At 49.2% G+C, this 19622-nt stretch overlaps 1 protein-coding gene across 9 annotated transcripts in view; it reads right to left on the reverse strand.

Moving 5' to 3' along the window:
• Window positions 1–19622, reverse strand: part of LOC114861890 (protein unc-13 homolog B-like) — a 57777-nt gene that overhangs the window by 19485 nt on the left and 18670 nt on the right. For 8 of the 9 annotated variants that reach the window (XM_055511152.1, XM_055511150.1, XM_055511151.1 and 5 more), the window contains exons 4-12: window positions 9216–9265; window positions 9045–9120; window positions 7018–7092; window positions 5355–5574; window positions 5052–5279; window positions 2715–2856; window positions 2462–2631; window positions 2234–2349; window positions 1637–1800 (exon numbers count right to left, since the gene is read on the reverse strand). In XM_055511152.1, the coding sequence (XP_055367127.1) occupies window positions 1637–1800; window positions 2234–2349; window positions 2462–2631; window positions 2715–2856; window positions 5052–5279; window positions 5355–5574; window positions 7018–7092; window positions 9045–9120; window positions 9216–9265 (1241 nt within the window). Of the gene's footprint in view, window positions 1–1636; window positions 1801–2233; window positions 2350–2461; window positions 2632–2714; window positions 2857–5051; window positions 5280–5354; window positions 5575–7017; window positions 7093–9044; window positions 9121–9215; window positions 9266–9781; window positions 9805–10402; window positions 13200–19622 lie in introns of all 9 variants that reach the window. The other variant, XM_055511157.1, reaches the window with a different exon arrangement.

Consider the following 19622-nt stretch of genomic DNA (forward strand, 5'->3'; position numbering starts at 1 on the left):
CTCCCCACACTACTTGGACCCAAGAAGGAAGGAAGAAGCAAGGATAATGGAAAGGATGGAGAGTAACGGAAACGGAGGACGAGAGAAGCAAGGGAGGGAGGGAGAGGGAGGAAGAGAGGGGCAAGGAAGCGAAGGAAGGAAGGAAGAAACGAAGGAGAGGAAGGAAGGAGGAAAGGAGAGCGAAGGAATGGAGGGAGGGAGGATGGGACGGGCGAAGGGCGACGGGGAGGAAGAGATGGAAGGAGAGCAAGGAAGGACTAGGAAGGAGACGAAGGAATGGAGGGACTGGATGAAGGGAGGCGTAAGAGAGGAAGGAGGACAAGGAAGGAAGGAGGAGAGGGAGAGAAGGAAGGAAGGAAGGAAGCACAGAGAAGGAAGGATTAGGAAGGAGGCAAGGAAGCGAAGAGAAGAGAGAGAAGGTAAGTACATGACACAAGAAGAACGAGAGCGAATAGGAATGGAAGGGAGAGGAGAGGGGAGGAAGAGAGGAAGGAAGGAAGGAAGGAAGGAAGGAAGGAAGGAAGGAAGGAACAAAGGAGAGAAGGAATGGGACCATGAGAAGGAACGGGAAAGGAAGCCAGGAAGGAGGAGAGGCGATTAGGAAGGGGAAAGGAAGGAAGAGAAGGAAGGAAGGAAGGAAGGAAGGAAGGAATGGAAGGAAGGAGGAGGAGAGAGGAATGGAAGGAAGGAAGGAAGAAGGAAGGAAGGAAGGAAGGAAGGAAGGAAGGAAGGAAGGAGGAGAGGGAGGGAGGGAGGGAGGGAGGGAGGGGGAGGAAGTCAGGAAGGAAGGGAGGAAGGGAGGGAGGTGTGAGGAGCAGGTGCAATGTTTGCAGCAGAGCAGCAGCTGCGTTCCACCCGCACCGAACTCAAAACAATGAGTCAAGGTGGTAAAATATGCACAAGTGAGGATCCGCTGCACTGATTGGAACAGAACTCTGGCGCTGAGAACCCACAGTGGATCTGATCCACGCAGGAAGCAGCAGCAGAAAGGGGGTGGAGCTGTTGGTTTGAACGCTCGCATCACATAGACGACGGATCAGCTGACGATCAGCTGACGTCCACTTCCTGTTTGAACGTCACCGCGTTTCACTGCTTGCACTGAACCAGTGCCTTCACCTCCGCGTGGCCGTTTTCAGGGACCTTCATACGAGTGAAGGAGCCAGAATGTAAACGCTGTGGTTGTGTTTCTTACGGCTCCGCTTCATTTACTGCCTCCTGCTCTGACTATTTGATGCGACTCCATCCTGCAACAGGAAAACTAACACTCGTCCCGTCGTCGTCCCTTTAAGGTCAAATAATTATAACATTATTAATGTAATTAAAAGGCATGCGTGTGTGAGCATCTGCCACACGATGGAAAAGGAGGAGGTGACGGGTCATCTTTTCTCATTAAAGAAGATAATCTGATTTGCATGCTGTTTATAGATCATGACAGCTCTGCTCCCACACACACACACACACACACACACACACACACACACACACACACACACACACACACACACACACACACACACACACACACACACACACACACACACACACACACACACACACACGCACGCACGCACACACGCTGTTTCCTGATCGGGTTTAGTCACAGGCCCTGATGAGGCCTGAGCGCTGCTGGCCTTACGTCATGGCCTGGTAGATGGACTCGACGCCGTAGCGCATGGCGAACTCGTCCACCACTTCCTGCTGCACCTCGTCAAAGTAAACTTTCCAGGCGTCGTCTCCCTGAGCCCCTGGGATCTTCACCACACCGCCTCCCTCCACGTCTGTGGAGAAGTGAAAGGTGTTCTACACCGAGACAAAGACGTGAGAGTTAAACAGCCATCATGAAGCTAGGGTGTGTGTGTGTGTGTCTATGTGTGTGCGACTGTATGTGTGTGACTGTCTACTGTATGTGTGTGTGTGTGTGTGTGTGTGTGTGTGTGTGTGTGTGTGTGTGTGACTCTGTGTGTGTGTGTGCATGCGTGTGCGTGTGTGTGCGTGACTGTGTGTGTCTGTGACTGTTTGTGTGTGTGTGTGACTGTGACTCTGTGTGTGTGTGTGCATGCGTGCGCGTGTGTGTGTGTGACTGTTTGTGTGTGTGTGACTGTGACTCTGTGTGTGTGTCTGTGTGTGTGCATGCATGCGTGTGTGTGTGACTGTATGTGTGTGCGTTCACGTGCGTGTGTGTGTGTGACTGTATGTGTGTGCGTGTGCGTTCATGTGCGTGTGTGTGCGTCACCTCGTGGAGGCACGTGTACTGGACGTGGTACGGCGCCACCTTCTCCTCCCCCTCGATCTCCACGCTGATCTGAAGGCGAATGGCTCCAGACACCGCTGACTTGTCTGTTCTCTTCTCTAAAGCAGACGCACAAGGGATTCGCGGCTCAGAGCTGAACCCGCGCTGAACTTTGAGTCCAGGACGACAGCGTAACGGCTGCACACACGCTAATGAATGATGCATAAATACCCAGGTTGTACCACACGTCCATCTCTCCGCTCAGCGTCCGGACCTCGATGATGCTCTGACCCAGGAAGTCGTCCGACTCGCGCTTCAGACGCTGCTTCACGCGCGACTTGATGTCGTCGTCCTCGTCCCAGACGCGCAGCTTCACGCGGTCCGACGAGTTGTGGCACTCGCTGCAGACGCACGCGACACGAACGGGGAGGTGCATGAAGCCACCAGTCCCAGAACGGACAAACAGCCTCGCGTCAACACTTACAAGCTGAACCTTTCCTCCCACACCGGGTTCAGGTTCCCGTAGATGGTCTTGGTTCTCTTCTTGGTTTTGCCGACCTGGATGGTGACGTACGGATCGCTGGAGCCCGTCCTGTCCTTCGCCTGGAGTCCCTGCGCGCTGACGACTGACAAACAGAGAAGCACGAGGACAATTGCATAACGACAACAAACACCTACTCTCCACCATGGTCTTTCTGTCTCATTCACACACGGAGCCCAAGATATCACCCACACACTTATGCAAAGCCTCGTAACACAGTGCTGTGACTCAGAGGCAGATGTTGAGAAGCACCGTTTCCCTGCTGTCGTCCCGTGTCGTAGTCGGAGGCCGAGGACCTCGCGGTCGCGCGGCGTCGGGCTTGTTTGCAGCAGAGCAGCCGCGTTCAGGCTTGTTGGTTTCGTCTCCTTCAGAGTGTGACAAATGGCATTTGAGGCTGTGACAGTTTGGCTCAAACATCCCTGACGCAGGAGATGAAGCTCTGATCGATGGAGAGCAAAGGCTCACAAATGAAACCTGGAGACAGGATCAAGGACGGTTCGACGCCTCTGCCACAGCTGAATCCAGGTGAGAGGAAAGAGGGAGATTTGCCTCAGATACTGCTGGTGGTTGCTATTAATAGCTGTAGCCTGAACAGGAAGCGGCTCAGCAGCGCGTCTGCACCTTTTCAGGACAGGTTGTAGGACGTCACACTCTTTCCCCACGTGGCTGAGCAGGACCGAGCTGCTGCAGTTTGCCAGGATGTGATGGGACGCAGCAGCGTTGGTGTTGAGATCAACAAACACTGTGGTTGTGAGCTGCTGTGTGTGCGGCCTCCTGGTAGAAACCGGTTGTATCTGTCCAGTCTCACTCACCTGAACTACAACTACACTATGGAAACAACAGCTTCCTGCTTTGGCCCATCTCTCAGCAGGGAGGCAGGAGTTTGTGCTGGTTGCCTGGCAACTGTTTACGATACAGTGTTGCACAAAAAACCCAATTGTAAAGCGCAAATTACAAATTCTTTGCACTTTTTGAAAGAATGAAATGTGATGTTACATGATCTGCAGTGTCAGACTAAAGCTGCGGTCGGAAACTTACGAGTCCTGCTAATCAGCACTAGTCGCTTCACCGTTGAGCTCAGTGACCACAGCTGATGCAGCTCATGAGCCACGAGAGTCTTTGAATATTAACTAGCGGAGATATTCTCTAATGACTCAATCATTGCTCTGTCTCCTGTCAGTCCGTCACCACATTCAGAACCCGGCTCACATGCAAAGCTGAGCTCAAAGTACGTCTGAATATATTTCTAATAAGGGACATGATTGATTTATGCAAAATGAAAAAAACTATGATGAAAGAATAAAAACGTGAGCAGTTCAAACAGGCTGAATAATTTAGACTCCTACAGAAAAGAGCAGTGAAAACAATGTGACCAAACCACCACGTCTTGATGTAGAGCCCGTCACTAGAACTCTCCTTCACAGACAACGCAATAATAAATATGCAGTTTGAGCCTGAGAAGCGACACCTGTGTCCAGAGCCGCTGTCCAGGTGAATGCAATGAAGCAGCCGCTGACAGCGCGGCCTGCTTCCACAGGTTAACACAGCTCCTCGCTGCAGACAAGGTGTGATCGCTGCCATGGCAACGCTGCCACCACCACAAAGCGATGTGTCTGGTTGCTTTGGCAACGCCTGATGATGTTTGGCAAAGGGTGGACGAGCGCAGCGAGGGTTTCTCATCGACGCAGACGCGACTGTGAAAAAATAACTTTCATGAATGTGGGACGGATGAATGACTGGATCAGCTCCATCTTCACAAAGCAGTAACAACATTGCTTTGGTGTCTGAAAACAAACTGTCATGTAGGAAATGTTGGAAACGTGTTGGGCAGCATTTGTCAACAGCAACTAAAGCGAGTCTTCTTTCAGCTCTTCACTGAGCGGTGACGCAGCAGGGTTCTGGTTCTGGTTGTGGTGCTACTGAAGCGTGGGGATCAGTTGGCAGCTTTCACAGGAGCGCTGCCAGCGCTTATCTGCAGTCACATCCTTCACGTGTGGGAATGAATGAGTGCCGTGGAGAAGCCGCTCCTCAAACTGATAAGCTCTTTTGAATCGCACTCGATGGAGGATGTTCAAGGACTTTTTTTTCCCCAAAATGTCGGATGTGATGAGGACCTGATGCGCCTGACGTCTGAATATCTTATGTTACACCACAACACTCATGATTCAGAGTGAGGATAAAGCAGACGCGGCCTTGAACGCTGCACTGGAGGAGACGCAGGGAACACATGCCTCATAGAAACGGGTGTTAGTGGCAGTTACAAAGCCTGTCTGGACCTACTGGTGATGGAGATCTTGGCCGACCACTTGGACGTGCCGTCCAGGACGCTCTGCTTGATGCTCTTCATGTGCTGCGCGTGCAGCATCTTGGAGATGTTGAACACCTTGCGGATCTCCTCAAAGATCTCCGGCTTGTTCCTCTCGCGGATCTTCATCCTGTCCTTCATGGCCATGATGATGTGCTGCGTGCGGTCCTCCGCTCCGGTCTTGGAGCTCTTCTCAGCCGCTCCTGAAGGGACATGCGAGCGAGTGCGTGACACGAAGGCCGAGCTTCCTGTACTGTACGTTCGGTTCTGGAACTCACGCTGCAGGCAGTCGGCGTTCAGCAGCTCCTGGCATTTCTCGTGCACTTTGACCCCACACTCGGCGCAGCGCATGCCCTGACGGGCGATGCCCCACAGGAGGCCCTCGCACTCGTAGCAGTAGGTGGGCGTGGTGGCCGTCCACACCTCGAAGTTGTGGGGCGTGGTGCAGGAGACGGGGTAGATCAGAGCCTGCAGCGTCTTCTTGTACACGTGGTTCTTCTGCTCGAGTCAGAGACGGGACACGGGTGGAGGGGGAGAATAACTCATCAGCAAGATGCAGGAACAGCATAATTATGTATGACAGAGCAATTTCATAAATATCATTCTTGGCTTCTTGTGTGATGAACTAAGTTCTGTTGTTGTTGTGTGTAGGAGGAGCGTGGGAGGAGGTGAACGCATCTCCACAGGATGGAGGACACCTCCGCTATGAGCCCGGACGGATTCAGCAAACACAGAATTTACATATGGGCGTGTCATCCTTCACCTTCTTCATATGACTGTTATCACAGTAGCAATGGTCGTAAATGAGACCGCAGTTAAAAGTGACAAAAGAAGAATGCTCCATCGTAGGTGATGATGTCATTCAGCATTTAGCTGTTTACTGGTCCGACCTGTAATGATTCAATCGACTGATGTCCTGTGCTTCTGCCTGATGTTCTGATCGCTGACGTGCTGCACGTCCCTGCCCTTTTATTTCTCCCACTACGGTGTCCAGTCCCACTAAGCTTGAATGAATGCAGGCTACTGGTGAACTGTATCTGAGATTATGAGGCATCACAAGCTGTTCGCTTCCTCCATCTCATCGAACATAGACATATTTACCGTCTGTAAATCCGATTAGGTCAGCGACTTATGCATGTGCAGGTTCTGCTCTGCTTCTATGAATGTTCCACAGGTTCCCTGAATTCCCTCTGCAATTATCTGCTGCGCTCAGGATGTGCATTTAATGAACACAGCAGACAAAGCTGGCAGCTCAGAGGAGGAGAAACCCTGCTGGACATCCAGTAAAGCTACAGACCCACAGCTTCAGAGGGTGTGTGTGTGTGTGTGTGTGTGTGTGTGTGTGTGTGTGTGTGTGTGTGTGTGTGTGTGTGCGTGCCTGTGTGTGTGTGTGTGTGTGTGTGTGTGTGTGTGTGTGTGCCTGTGTGTGTGTGTGTGTCTGTGTGTGCGTGTGTGTCTGTGTGTGTGCCTGTGTGTGTGTGTGTGTCTGTGTGTGCGTGTGTGTCTGTGTGTGTGCCTGTGTGTGTGCGTGTGTGCGCCTGTGTGTGTGTGTCTGTGTGTGTGCCTGTGTGTGTGTGTCTGTGTGAGTGTGTGTGTGTGTGCGCGCGCCTGTGTGTGTGTGCCTGTGTGTGCGTGTGTGTGTGCGCGCGTGTGTCTGTGTGTGAGTGCCTGTGTGTGTGTGTGTGTGTGTGTGAGTGCCTGTGTGTGTGTGTGTGTGCGTGCCTGTGTGTGTGTGCCTGTGTGTGCGTGTGTGTGTGTGTGCGTGTGTGTGTGTGTGTGTGTGCGCCTGTGTGTGTGTGCCTGTGTGTGCGTGTGTGTGCGTGTGTGTGTGTGTCTGTGTGTGTGTCTGTGTGTGTGTCTGTGTGTGTCTGTGTGTGTGTGTGTGTGCGTGTGTGTGCGTGTGTGTGTGCGTGTGTGTGCATGTAGCATGTAGCCCCTCACCAGCTCTTCGTCTTTCAGGGAGGTCCGTGTGGCCAGTGTGTGGGCGAGTCCTGCTTTCCTGGACTGTATCATAGACTGGAGACAAGAGAAATAAGGCATGAGCAGCAACAGAGGAAGGAAACGAAGGAGGCAGAAGAAGAGTTGATCAGTGCAAACTGCAAACAGGCACTGGAAGGCAGCAGCCTGACACCCGTCGGTTCACTGTGAGGCGCATATTGTTTCGTCGTTAGCTTAAACCACTCCCTGAACCGCTGCCGCTACTTTGGCACAAATCTGCCTGTAAATGAGCAAGATGTTGTTTTCTGTGAATTCAACTAACAGGCTGATAACAGCGCACGTGAGAGTGGTTTGGACAGGACCAGGACCAGGACCAGGACCAGACACCCACAGTCCATGTGCAGCAGCTGCTGAACACCAGCATGCGCCGGGTTCTCAGCTGTTCTGCCTCCTCGTCTGCAGGTTAATCAAGGCAGCGCCAGATGAATGAAGGATGTGTGAAATAGACCCACAACAAGCGCCTCTAATCCAGAGTCAGGAGAAAGGGGAGATTCTGGTTTTTGTTGCTTCGGTGCCTGTGCTCATGATGCCTCAGTGTGTGGTGATAATGATGTTTAGAAATGACACAAACATGTTCAGCTGTAGAGAAACATCATTTCTAGGAGAAACCGCTCTAATCCTGAGTCTCCTGCTCTGAAGTGAATGGAAGACGATCACTAGGAAGTCACAGGTTATTTTCCTCACGCTGCAGGTTTCGGTTACATGAAGCAGCTTCTGCACACGCGTGGCGACGGCTCCCAGACGTGACATCACGGACGAGAGAAGACGTTGGAGCACGGAGAGAAATGTGGTGCTGTTTGAAAAGCACTCTCCATAATTGGTCCCGGACAGAGCGGTGCTGCGAGCGGAGCAGGCTGCAAAGCTGGGACAAAATATACACTTGTCAAAACAAAACCTGGAGGCAGCGACGACAAGGCCGCCTCATTGTGGTATGCTGATATTTGCTCCTCTGTCAGCTGTGCCCTCTCCTCATGGTTCATATGAAGCAACCGACTGAGTTTAATCCTAAAACCAATTAAATCCCTCAAACCTCATGAGCACGTCTTCGTTCAAACTGTTCCTGAGCGTCTGACCTTCACTCTGAAGGATTCAGTTCAAACTGAAGGAGACAAGACTCTCAGATCTCAGGGACTGAATATTCATAGGTCTGATCACTGGTGGCGGAGAGAAGCCCGAGGACGTAAGTCGCATAAGTACTGTACATAGCAGAGATTCAACACGTGGACGTGGAGGTGCAGGTGACGTGAGAAGGTGGAGATGTTGACTTGCTAAATCACAGCAAGACAAACATGTTAATTGAAGGATGCGAAGCTAACGAAAAGCCCTTCACTCTGAGCAAGAGGGAAAATTGAGAGCATTCATCAGAAATAGATTTTTTTTTAAATGTTTGTTGACATACACGTGAACAATAACTGGTATTTGTATGAGCGCGTGCATGAGCAACATTTGAGCACATGCACACGGAAACTGCACAGAGAGCGGATCGAAGCGCTTCGCTGCAAACCTGAGTGTGAAACAAAGGCCATCAAACAAACGGTGGAGCACAGCAACGCTTTACTCACCATAGCCTGAGGGCGGATGGAGGGAGGCAGGAGAAAACGGGAAGAAAGGAAAGGTTAGAGACAAACACACTCCCCTCAGAGAGGATCAGTAGCTTTCACCTTCAATCCTGCTACTCGGCGCTCACAAACAATTTATAAACACAGCAGGTGGATGGGAGTCCTCCCTCATGAGCGAAGCTGCTCTATAATCTCTCACCCATTGTTCCTAAAGGGCCGGTTGACTTAACTACTCAACAGTGAAGAGATCACTGTAGATATAATCAATCAAATGATATTAGTTGTGTTGCATGATTTCATCGATGCAGTTTAAAACACGTCAGATCACAATGTTGAGTCTCATCCTAACACGTTGTGGGTTCAGCGAGGTTTGAACCCTAAACAGTGAAACACTGAGTGATGCCAACTCACCAGCTCACTAACAAGGGGAATGGGCCTCCTCTTGCGCAGGTCTGGCATGCTGTCGATGCCAAACGGCGTGTTTTCCCTGCACACACACACAAATGCACTGACCGACACTTGAATCAAGCGTAATCACCATCGTCTGCTCAAACCCACAGACACATATAGACATTCACTGACCCTGGCTTGGCCCACGGGTGCTTGCTGGGGTCTCCTTCCTGATCCCGGCTCTGAAATACAGGGTCAGAGGTCATGTGTTTAGTCGTCTGGGGCCGACAGCTCGACTGGCTTCATGACACGGAGCATGCACATGCACAGGCGTAGGAGAAACAAGAGAGGAAGGAGGAAAGACAGGAGAAAGGCAGCGGGACTGGGCTGGTTGAGTTTTAGTACTGGAAGCCGTGAAGAGCCTTTCAATCATGTCCCCCAATGCATGCAGCATATGAGCAGCATACGTCTGGGCTCACCTTAAAACAGGCACCTGTCAACTACACCTCTCCAGAAACCACCACCAAATACTGACAGCGTGCTTCATGTTTCAATAAAGAAAATACTACCGTGGCAGTAAAATTTTCATATTTCATTAGCTCTGAATAGAAACACAGCAGGCAGAAGGATGGATGGGAGGGAAAGGAAATAAAAGCTGAAATGAGAAAAAGTCCAAATAATATACAGACGACTGCACACAATGCTTTCAGCGTGTGTGACAATAATCTTATTGCGAGAGAAACCACAAAAGAAGCAACCTGATCTCCATCTCGACTTCCATCTGTAAAACAGAATAGAGAATCAGTCACAGAGCAGTTCGACTCAACATGTGAAACAACACGACGTTCCTGGATCAAAAGCTCTGCAAAGGCTAAAAGCGGCGCCGCAGCTGAGGCTTTAAATAGACGGGTCCGAGGTCTTAAATGATTCATTAACATGTCTAATTCATCATGTAAATGACTCTTAATATTTCTCATCTGCTTCCTCTTTAATGTCAGCCATGCTTTCCAGGGACATAATTAATGTTTTCTAATTCAGCAAATGGCTGCTTCTGGAATCTTGGAGGAAGAAGGGACCCGTGAGTGGCAGGTGATGCATTATTCACAGGGGGGTAGAAAAATAATAGTATCAGCTGAGACCATTAGGAAGCTAATACTCAGGGGAGAGACATGACAGGGGCTTATTTTAACCAGCAGGCGAACATAGAGGACAGCAGCAGTTTAAGATCAGCTACTTAGGATCACATGCAGTAAAATGAGTCACAAACCTCTGAAGGTTGTTTAATGCGTGAGAGTCAGGCATAAAGAAAAATGTAACAGGAAGCGAATGTGGTGTCATCTGTGAGTCAGAGTGAGTGAACAGCATCTGGTCATGACTACCTGGCTCAGCGTCCTCCTGAGAGAAGGTGGACATGGTGACGCTGGAGAGGTTCCGCCTGCTCTCCCTCTTCTCCCGGAGGATCTGTTGAAAGCTCCTCAGGCACTTGAGCCTACGTTCGTCCATTTGGCTGATGTCCATGGGAGGCTCCCCTTTGTCTCCATCCAGTTTGCCCTCAACAGCGATGTCCGCGGGAGGTTGTTGAGACAGTTGCACCTCAGTTTCCTCCTGTGCCACAGTTTCATCAACGGAGAGGGAGACGGACAGAGACTCTCCTGTGGTGCATTGTGAAAGGGCAGGACCATCAGCAGGGCCTTGTGCAGGCTGTACTATAAGGCCATCAGCTGGAGGCAGTACCGCTGTGCTACTGGACGCTAGGTCGAGGCTGACAGAAAGGTCTTCTGGGCAAGAGGGGACCTTTTCTGAACAAGGGGGTTGCCACGTGTTCTCAAACCTCAAGCTAAGGCTGTTGTTGGTTTCTTCAAGCACAGAATCCACAGAGAAACAATCTGATTTGTCGAGAAGGTTATTTCTGCTCGGTTCCACTGCAGCGTCACTGCTGTCAACCACGTCGCCTCTTGCAGTTTTGCCAGACGTTTGCTCAGATTGTGGCTCATAGCAAGAGGGTTTTGAAGGCAGCTCATCTGCTGGTGGGTCAGAAGGCACTTCAAAGTCTGCTTCCTCTCCAGGACACTGGGCTGCAGGTACTTCAAGTTTACGCAACGCTCCCCTCAAGGCAGAGCTGAAATCAAGTACAGCTCGGCTTATGCGTTTGACGTTGAAGCCACCGGCGTGCATTTCTGCGCTGCCGGACAGAGGGAGCCGGTTTCTAGCTTCAGTCTCCTGCATAAATTGCATATCCACATCTGCAGTGCTAAATAGGGACATATCAGGCCAAGTCGCTGCTGAAGACTTTTCATAGGTTAAATAAGTGTCCCGATAACATTCAACCTGACAGTCTGTTGAGTAGCTCAGGTCATTCGAAGCCCCATAGTCAAACTCTTCTTCTTTATCAGCCCCATCAATGGAATGGTAACCAGAACTTTGTGGATAGGAAAAATCAGCCGCACACTCAAAGGCTACAGTGTTTTCATGCTTGGTATCTGAAGGGCCATGAATCCCAGACTGAATCTGAGGCCGTCTCGTCTGTGACTGCCAGTCCTCTCTGCTTGAAGTGCTGGCAGGAGAATTATAATGTTTTCCAGAGCGAACAGAGACTTGTTCTGAGCTTCCAGTGGAGCACTGCCCTGATGGAGCGTAGTCCGCAGCGCTGTAGTGACCCCAGCTACCAACTCCTTCACAGCAAAGAACGCTGTCGCCTTCATGCTTTTCCAAACATCTATCCCTCAGGTAAGCAGGCTCTCTATGCCACACAGCCTGCCCAGCAGCACTGTGTGGGGCACCAGTAACACCCCATGGCTGCTCTCGTTCACCTGTCATCTGGCTCTTTGCTCCATGGCTAAGTGACAGTCTGTCCAAGTCTGACTCCGACTTGGAGCTATGGCCAGAGGACAAGGAGCTGGTGCTGGGATAGTCATGGCCATCCTGCCTTTCGAGGTAGCCAAAGCTGAGTTTTCTTGCTACTGCGCCTACTGGGATATCGGAGCTGTGATCGGATGCATCCTCTGGTTCCTCCATTTCCTGAGCATCCACAGATTCAGCAATGGGTGACACAGCAGACTCTTCTCCCCGTGGCAGTAAGTCTCCATGGATGCTATGTTGCTTTGACTCAGACTTTGACATTGCACTGCCCAAAGTGCCATAAGCGCTCGCTGGCCTTCTGCGGGACGATGGTCCATCTGTGTAACCGAGTCCTGACCAGGTACCTGCCTGTACCCCTACACCAGCCTTGTTGCTGGAACGAATGCCCTCAATCTCCAACAATACAGCATCTACACAGGATGACACTTCCTCAACTGAACCTCGGACCGAGGTCAGGTAATCCCTGAGGTCAGAGATTTCCTCCTGAATTTTGTTGATGCCCCTCAGCTCTTTCAAAATGTGATCAATGATGGCACTTGACTCCTCCTCTTTATCTTCGTCCTCTTCTAGCAGTGTACCGGGGACACCTCTGTTGAAGTTGTAGTCCACGCAGTCACCAGTAGAATATGGTCTCTTTGGCCGAATACGGGGTGAACCAAAATCACTTCTGGTTGATCCAGCAAATTTAGTCCCATTCATATCTAGGCCAATTGGGCCATAGTGCGTTTGGGATCGCATGCGCTCGGGATTTGTCAGAATTCCACTTTCAAAAGAGATTCGTTTCACGTTTGCTGGTGATCTGCAGCCTTTATGTTGCAGGGTACAAGGTATTCGTATACATCCCTCTCTGTTCAGCTCCACTTCTCCTACACATGGTGGCCCTGGAGCTCCTTTCCCATTTGAAACTTTAGAACAGTAGTCAGTCCTTGAGCTCCCCTTTGGATACATGCTCCTGTGCTCCTTTCTGCCTTCCTGTGCCTCCCTCTCCTCCTCCTCAATGCCTGCATAATAAAGGTGGGAATCTGGGACATGCTGGTCTGCAGAGCCTTGCAAAAGACGGTGGAGTTTCCCCCGAATGACCAGAGCTACCCTGGGGTTCGGGGCCCTCTTCTTGGGTGGATGGACTTTTGCCTTTGTACCTCCTTTGGGGGCAACGCCTGCTCCATGTTGTCCATTGAAACGATTCCTGGAGAACATATTCTCAACACCACAGACTGTCCTTATCTAGTTCTCCACATAATCGCTGGGAGTTCAAATCAAAATTCTCCCAGTATCATACGTACTAAAAAGCAGGTTGAATGTGTCAGTGGTCCATGACTAAAATGGAAACACAAAGATCACACATTTCTAAACAAATGGCAGGATCCATGTCAATTAAAATGAGAAGGTTAAGACATTTGAGGAATCATATGCCTACTTCAATAATACTATCCTGCTCGGGTAATGAAATTTTAATACTAAATAGAAAAAGGAAAGAAGATTCTATTTCAAAATATAGAACCAATAAGTGCTGTTTTTCCAAACACATTTTCTCTTTCTGCCCAAAAAACAAAACGCACAATCTTATAAATGTAATAATATAGCAACAGGTACAAGACATGAAAGTATCTCATAATGACGCACGTTCCAGTTCATCAGACGGCAATTGAGTTCTATGGAGTCCCATCAAATGGACGAAGGAAATAAATTGTTTGCTGTTGATGTTAATTTAAAAGTCTTGGGAGCAGATGCCCATGTTTCTGCAGCGCACAGCAGCATCACTGTCTAGAAATACTACAACTGATCTCATTTAGGATATTAACATTTTGATTGAATGTTTATCAGATAATAAATTGAATCTCAATTGGTTCTGTGCAATATTCACAACAGAAGTTAACATATGTCCGAAAGTCAGGCTTTCTAACCCACAGGAAAAGTCTGCGGTAAGAAAATATTTGACAGGAGAGGAATGAAGCGAACGAGTGCATTTTCACAGAGCCCTGCTTCCACAGATCCAACTGAGTAACTGACACTCAAATCTGTGACACAAATGTGACAGTATCAAATGAACAAACCCACACTAGGCAGACACCTCACGGTACAGTAGCGTGGAGAAAAGCAGCAGCAGGACAGTCAGCTCCCATCACTGGGAAAACACTGAAGCACAATTATTTTTCTCATTTCTGAATGAATAGTTCATCGGCAGCTTTCTTAGAGTGGGGGGTGTTTACTTAATATTTAACAGTATTATTCCCCTTCATACAAAAGGGGAATAATATTGTAAGTCACTTTGAAAGAAGCATCTGTTTCTTTCTAGTTAAAGTCTTCAAACAGATGTTCGCCAAGGAAAACACTGGGCCGGGTTTATTCAACAAGCAAGAATACGAACAGGTCAAACTCCTGAAAGTGTCCTTTGAAGAGTAACTTCAAAAAGTGTGAGTTGTGGAAAAGCTCCAAACTAACAATCAACTTCGGGGGCATTAAATTTTAACTGCAGACTATTAGAGTGCAAGTCCTCTCACACGGCTCACAAACGAAGCAGAAACTGTGCTGGTTACAAGTCGACTGAGACACCGTCCCGTCTGCTCATCCTCCACCCGGTCGCCGCGGAGACGGCCGTTAAGGAAATTGGGAAAATGAACACACCCACTAAAACAACTGAGAGCTGAAGCTTGGATCATCTCATTCTGTAAAGGATCAATCCTTCATATTTGTTTTTTATATTCATATTTTTAAATGTTTTATTTGAGTGAACTAGGCCTAAATTCTGTTTTGTGCCTCTGAAACCAAAGAGAGCAAAGCGTCCCCCCGTTTCCTCTTACATCTACAGTACACGCGTTGTAAAGGAACATCTGCTGATGCGACGATGATGTTTGTGGCAGCAGGCGACTAGTTCGTCATGATTACCATTCATTTTCTAAGGTGAAGAGCAGCTGGCTGATGGCAGGTTGGGACGCTCCATCCTCCCCATCCAGCCCTACTGATTAGGGCACAGCAGGGGGCGGGAGGAGGCTGTGGCAGCAGCTCCAAGGCCTCTAGAACTAAAACACTGTCTGTGTTTAACACCCTTATTATGAAAGACACATTTTGCATAAAGTTACAAAAAAAGAATTCCTTCAACCACTGAGCTTATTCATGTTGCTGCACCTCCCGCTCGCTCTGCTTGCTCTTATTTATGTCTGGTGGCTGGCAGCAGGGCCTCGCTTTCATTCTCCGTCATCTCACATTGGACCCAAACCAAAGAAGACACTCACATTCGTGCCAAAGGGGAGATTTTCTGAGTGTGTGCTTCGGTGCCAGCAAATGACAAGGATTACTTTAGAGATTTACCTCCTGGTGAATTAATGCCGCAGGGAGCATTCAAGTCACGGCAGAAGAACAACAACAATGGGACGCACACTTGTTGTCACAATTTGCAAATAACGTATGGATTTCATGGGATTTTCATGGTTGTTTCTCCATCACTGCTACGTTTTCCTGCTATGACAGACGGTGAACTACATTTACACAAAAGTCCCTTTAGTCACAAAGTAAAAGCAGCACCTTACATTTAATGCCAAATCCATTACAACATAAACAGCCCTTCAGGAACTCGTGTGTCTTCTCTGCACAGTAAAAGCAGTGCGACCTTGCAGCGGCGGCCAAGAGCATTCAGAGTTTATGATTTAAAACTCCTAGCACATTTGAAGCATTATAATATTTGCAGAGCTTCCTCTTACTGGGTGAAACATGCAGGAACTCAGAGCTACAGGCAAAAAGGCATCGGAGGGCGATAAGGCTTGGTCAGATCACCAGCGTCTTTTGTGTAATAGGACACGTTCCCATTATGACATAAACACAACGACAAGCAAACCAATCCAGAAACAGTTTCATTGAGTTAATGGACACGCTGTCCAAGCTTGATATGATTCCAAAAGTGTGCGCTGAGAAACTAAGAGTGTCAGTTGCTGCAGTTTGTACAGATGTTAATGTCCCCTACCTTAAAAATAGTCAAGATTAACAGCTTGGTAACAAATGAACTTATGAGCTAATCTATTCTAAAAGCAATGCAATCAGATGAATTGTGCCGTTTTCTTTATTGCAGTTAAAAAGCAGCAGATTCCTGGAGAAGCAGAAAATGCAAGAAGTCTGTGCGTAAACAGGAAAAGACATTTGATTGTAAAACTAAGCACAGCTGACTGAAATCTTGAGCCACCGCTGCTGTTTAAGGGGCTCCTTCCCTCCTATTAACTCTTTGTCTACACGGACGGTTGCAGGTGTTGCCCGTCGTGTTCACCCTCGTCTTAGGAGACAGACGAGCGCTAAGCCGCTGATGAACGTGACGGATTTGTACAGTTCTGCCAGGAAGCTGTGAGCGCGTCAGCCGGCGTTTCTAAAGGCTTCCTAGTAAATAACTTTTGTTCCCTGACTGGTCCAAGGGCCTCATCAGAGCCCCTACATGTCGCCTCCACGGAGGCTGTAAACGTATCGATCAGCGCTTCACATTCTCTTCTCCAGGCAGGAAAACAGCTCTTTCACTGCTGCCAATAAAACATTCAGACCATCAATCAGGGCCCTTCAGCAGCCAACACTGTGTGCCCACACCCTCCCCGTAGTCCAGTGAATAATGAACGGCATGAAAGATCTGGCCTGGTTTCCCATTCGTTTGTTTTCCAGGAGCATTGAAGGGCACAGTCAATGTTTTATACAATAACACAGATAAACACAATCTCTTAATGATGTTCTTCACAGCCATTAAAGTCTACAAACACATGAATTTACCTATAAACTTATTTCTGGACCTGGTAAAATAATAAGGTTGGGTGTTTCCAGATGAGGGAACCTGACTCAGTCTATACATCATCACCTCCTCCTCTCATGGCTGCAGAGATGCTGAGCCAGAGGTCGGTCCATCCTGGACAGGACTCACTCACAGCTACAGTACAATCAGTCGCTAATGTAACAGGAAACAGAGATGATCCTTTTACTATTCTTATTTATATTGTTTAATGCGACTAAGGGCGGAAGCTGAAGGTTGATTGCCTTTTTTAATGACTTAATCAAAAGAAACCTAACTTTGAAGAGGGTTTTACAAAAGGTTCAGACCATTTACCATTTAAGTTTGACTGTCGTCTGCTGTTCTGAGGAGACTGACTGAGACCTGCTGCTGTTTAGTTAGAAACCCAAGGGGACTGACAACACAAGCAAACCGCTGGGCTCCTGTTTCTACAGGGAGAGAAGACTCCAAGCATCTCACTGTAAAAAGCACACGCTACAAGCATCCTGAGAGTGTGAACATATGTGTAATGAGCAAACCATTGTGGCTGGGACAAAGAGTGGCTGACAGAAAATAAATACTACTATTAGGAGGGGGTTTGAATCCAGAAGAAAAGAATGACAGCTGGAAGAATAGTGAGCAGCTGGATGAGAAAGAGAGACAGTTAGAGAGAAAGGAAAGCGTGACAGCTGTTAGAAAACGCACAAAAGCTGCACGACGGGGTAAATAAATGCAGGGAGAGCAAGTGGAAGCGTCCAGGGTTTGATCTCATCCACAGCGACTTGGAATGAATGGAGAGGACAGCGCTTCACAGCCAGCACAGGTTGAACGCTCACAATCCAGTTCATTTGCCCTTGAAGACAATGTCTTCAGAAAAACCGGGGGAATGATTTCATACCTTCATGAGGTGCGACACACGTTACTGTGGGATTCTGAGTTACAGGAAAACAGTGTGTGTCTGTGTCCTGTCACGTACTTTAACAAAGTCGCACCAGTCTCACCGCTGATCCCAGATGCATTAACAAATGACCAGCGCTGCGCCTCGTCGCGGAGGCTGCATATCATCTGCCGCTGACATGAGACTGCACTTATCCATTATCTTAATCAAAAGGCTGATTGAAGCTGATTGAAGCCGCACGCTGGTGTCTGAGCAGGAGCACATGTGCATCTGAGCCACACACAACCAGAGGATGGAGTCACGGCCGAGTGGACGCTGCTCCTGCTGTCGCTTTCATTAGGCTAATTCTCCCGCACACTGTAATTGATTTATCGTCCGTGCAGCTCCATCAGTCATTTCTCAGAGGACGCTGCACCTCGGCATGTTAACGCACACTGTGCAGACAAACAGAAGTCAGTCGCTGGGCAGTGAAGTAACGCTGCCACAGGAGCAGCAGCAGTCAGTGTTGTAGCAGAGCAGAGGTGTAATAATGTTCCTGGACAGACTGACAGACTGAGCCGGTGCTCTGAGCCACAGCTGGCTGCCTGCCACCAGCCCCATGCAAACAACAGGGCGCAGCTCCTTCAGGTAATTGATTTAGCTCTCTCTCAGATGGCAACAATGAGCGCCTATTATTCCTGCCGTTCCCAGGAAAAAGCAGCGCCCCTCTTCCTCTCAGTTGGCGAGGGCCAGTGGACGGCGTGGGAGCTGCTGCCTCATGTGTCACGGTCCTGCAGGACGTGGATGAGCGCAGACCTGTTGCACCAGTGAGGCATGCGCTCATGACTGTGGCTGCGACGTCGACCAGAGCCACAACATGCACGAGTGAAGGCGCACGCTGATTTATCTGCATATAATCACATTGTGTGTTTGTTTAAGTCCAAGCAGCTTTCACGCATTGTTTCATGCCACAGCAGATGCACAGACGTGAGCTTGACTGTTGCCTGGAGACGATCTACCGTAAATATGCTCCGTGATGCTTCCCTCCAACCACACCTCAGTCACTGGGGGTCATTTCTCATCCTCGTTCTCCGCGTCCCCACGTCCCTCGTCTCATTTGATGCTGAGGTCGAGATGCACACGGTGACCTGTCGCCTCCCGTGGCTCCAGTTCACGCATCAGCTGTCACATCTGGGCCGAAGCGCACGTACTCCCATCAAACGGAGGCGCTTTCATTTATTGCTTCTGTTTGCTCTAATCTAAACTGAAGCCGGACGCTGTTTAGCATCCAGCACCTTGAACGTAAGGAGAAACCCACTTGATAAAATGAATAAGAAGAGTCTGGCTCATCCAGGAGGCGAGGAGACAACTCATCTAAAGAAGCTGCCTGAAACCAATGACAAACCTTAGACGGCCTTGGAAAGTTTTTCCAAGGCCGTCTAAGGTTTGTGGTTTAAGTAACTGCAACTAACTAGACCTCTGCTGATGTTTCATAGTTTATAAAGAAACATGCTAAGCCTAATTTGTGTTACAGTATGGTGTTAGAACTGGACTCCTGCCAAAACAAAAGCTTCAACTTAATTAAATCTGAACCAAAGAAACCAAATCAATGTCCACAAGTGGAATGAATCCAATCTGCAGGCTGTATCAAAGTCTGCCTCATTGCCGTCAGGCTTCTCTGCTCATTTGCACACACAAATGTGAGTGTGTGGAGAGTGCGGGCGCCGGTGCAGCGCGAACGCCGCCGCCTCCGCCCTTCGCTTACTGACAGCATCCACATCCTGTGGCCTTTACCCACGTCAGCCTGCTTCATGCATGAGCGTGGACAATTAGCCAGGTCAGAGTTGATGAGCAGAGCGAGCGTGATCTTCATCATCTGTCAGTCTGAACGGACCCGGACGGCCTCAGCGGCCGGTGGATGAGCACACGCTAATCAAAACGTCATCTGGCACCTTGGACACGAGCTGCCGCCACTGACCGCTTCAACACGACGACTCAAACGGTCTCCACATCCTGAAAAACCCTCACTGATCCAGACAAGACTGGAAAAGACCACGTCATCCATCAAGGACTTCAGAAAAGGACGCTTACAACAATATAAGATGGACTAATGTAAAGGATGAAGGTG

This window comes from Betta splendens, chromosome 9 (genome assembly GCF_900634795.4).
Source record: "Betta splendens chromosome 9, fBetSpl5.4, whole genome shotgun sequence".
NCBI lineage: Eukaryota > Metazoa > Chordata > Actinopteri > Anabantiformes > Osphronemidae > Betta > Betta splendens.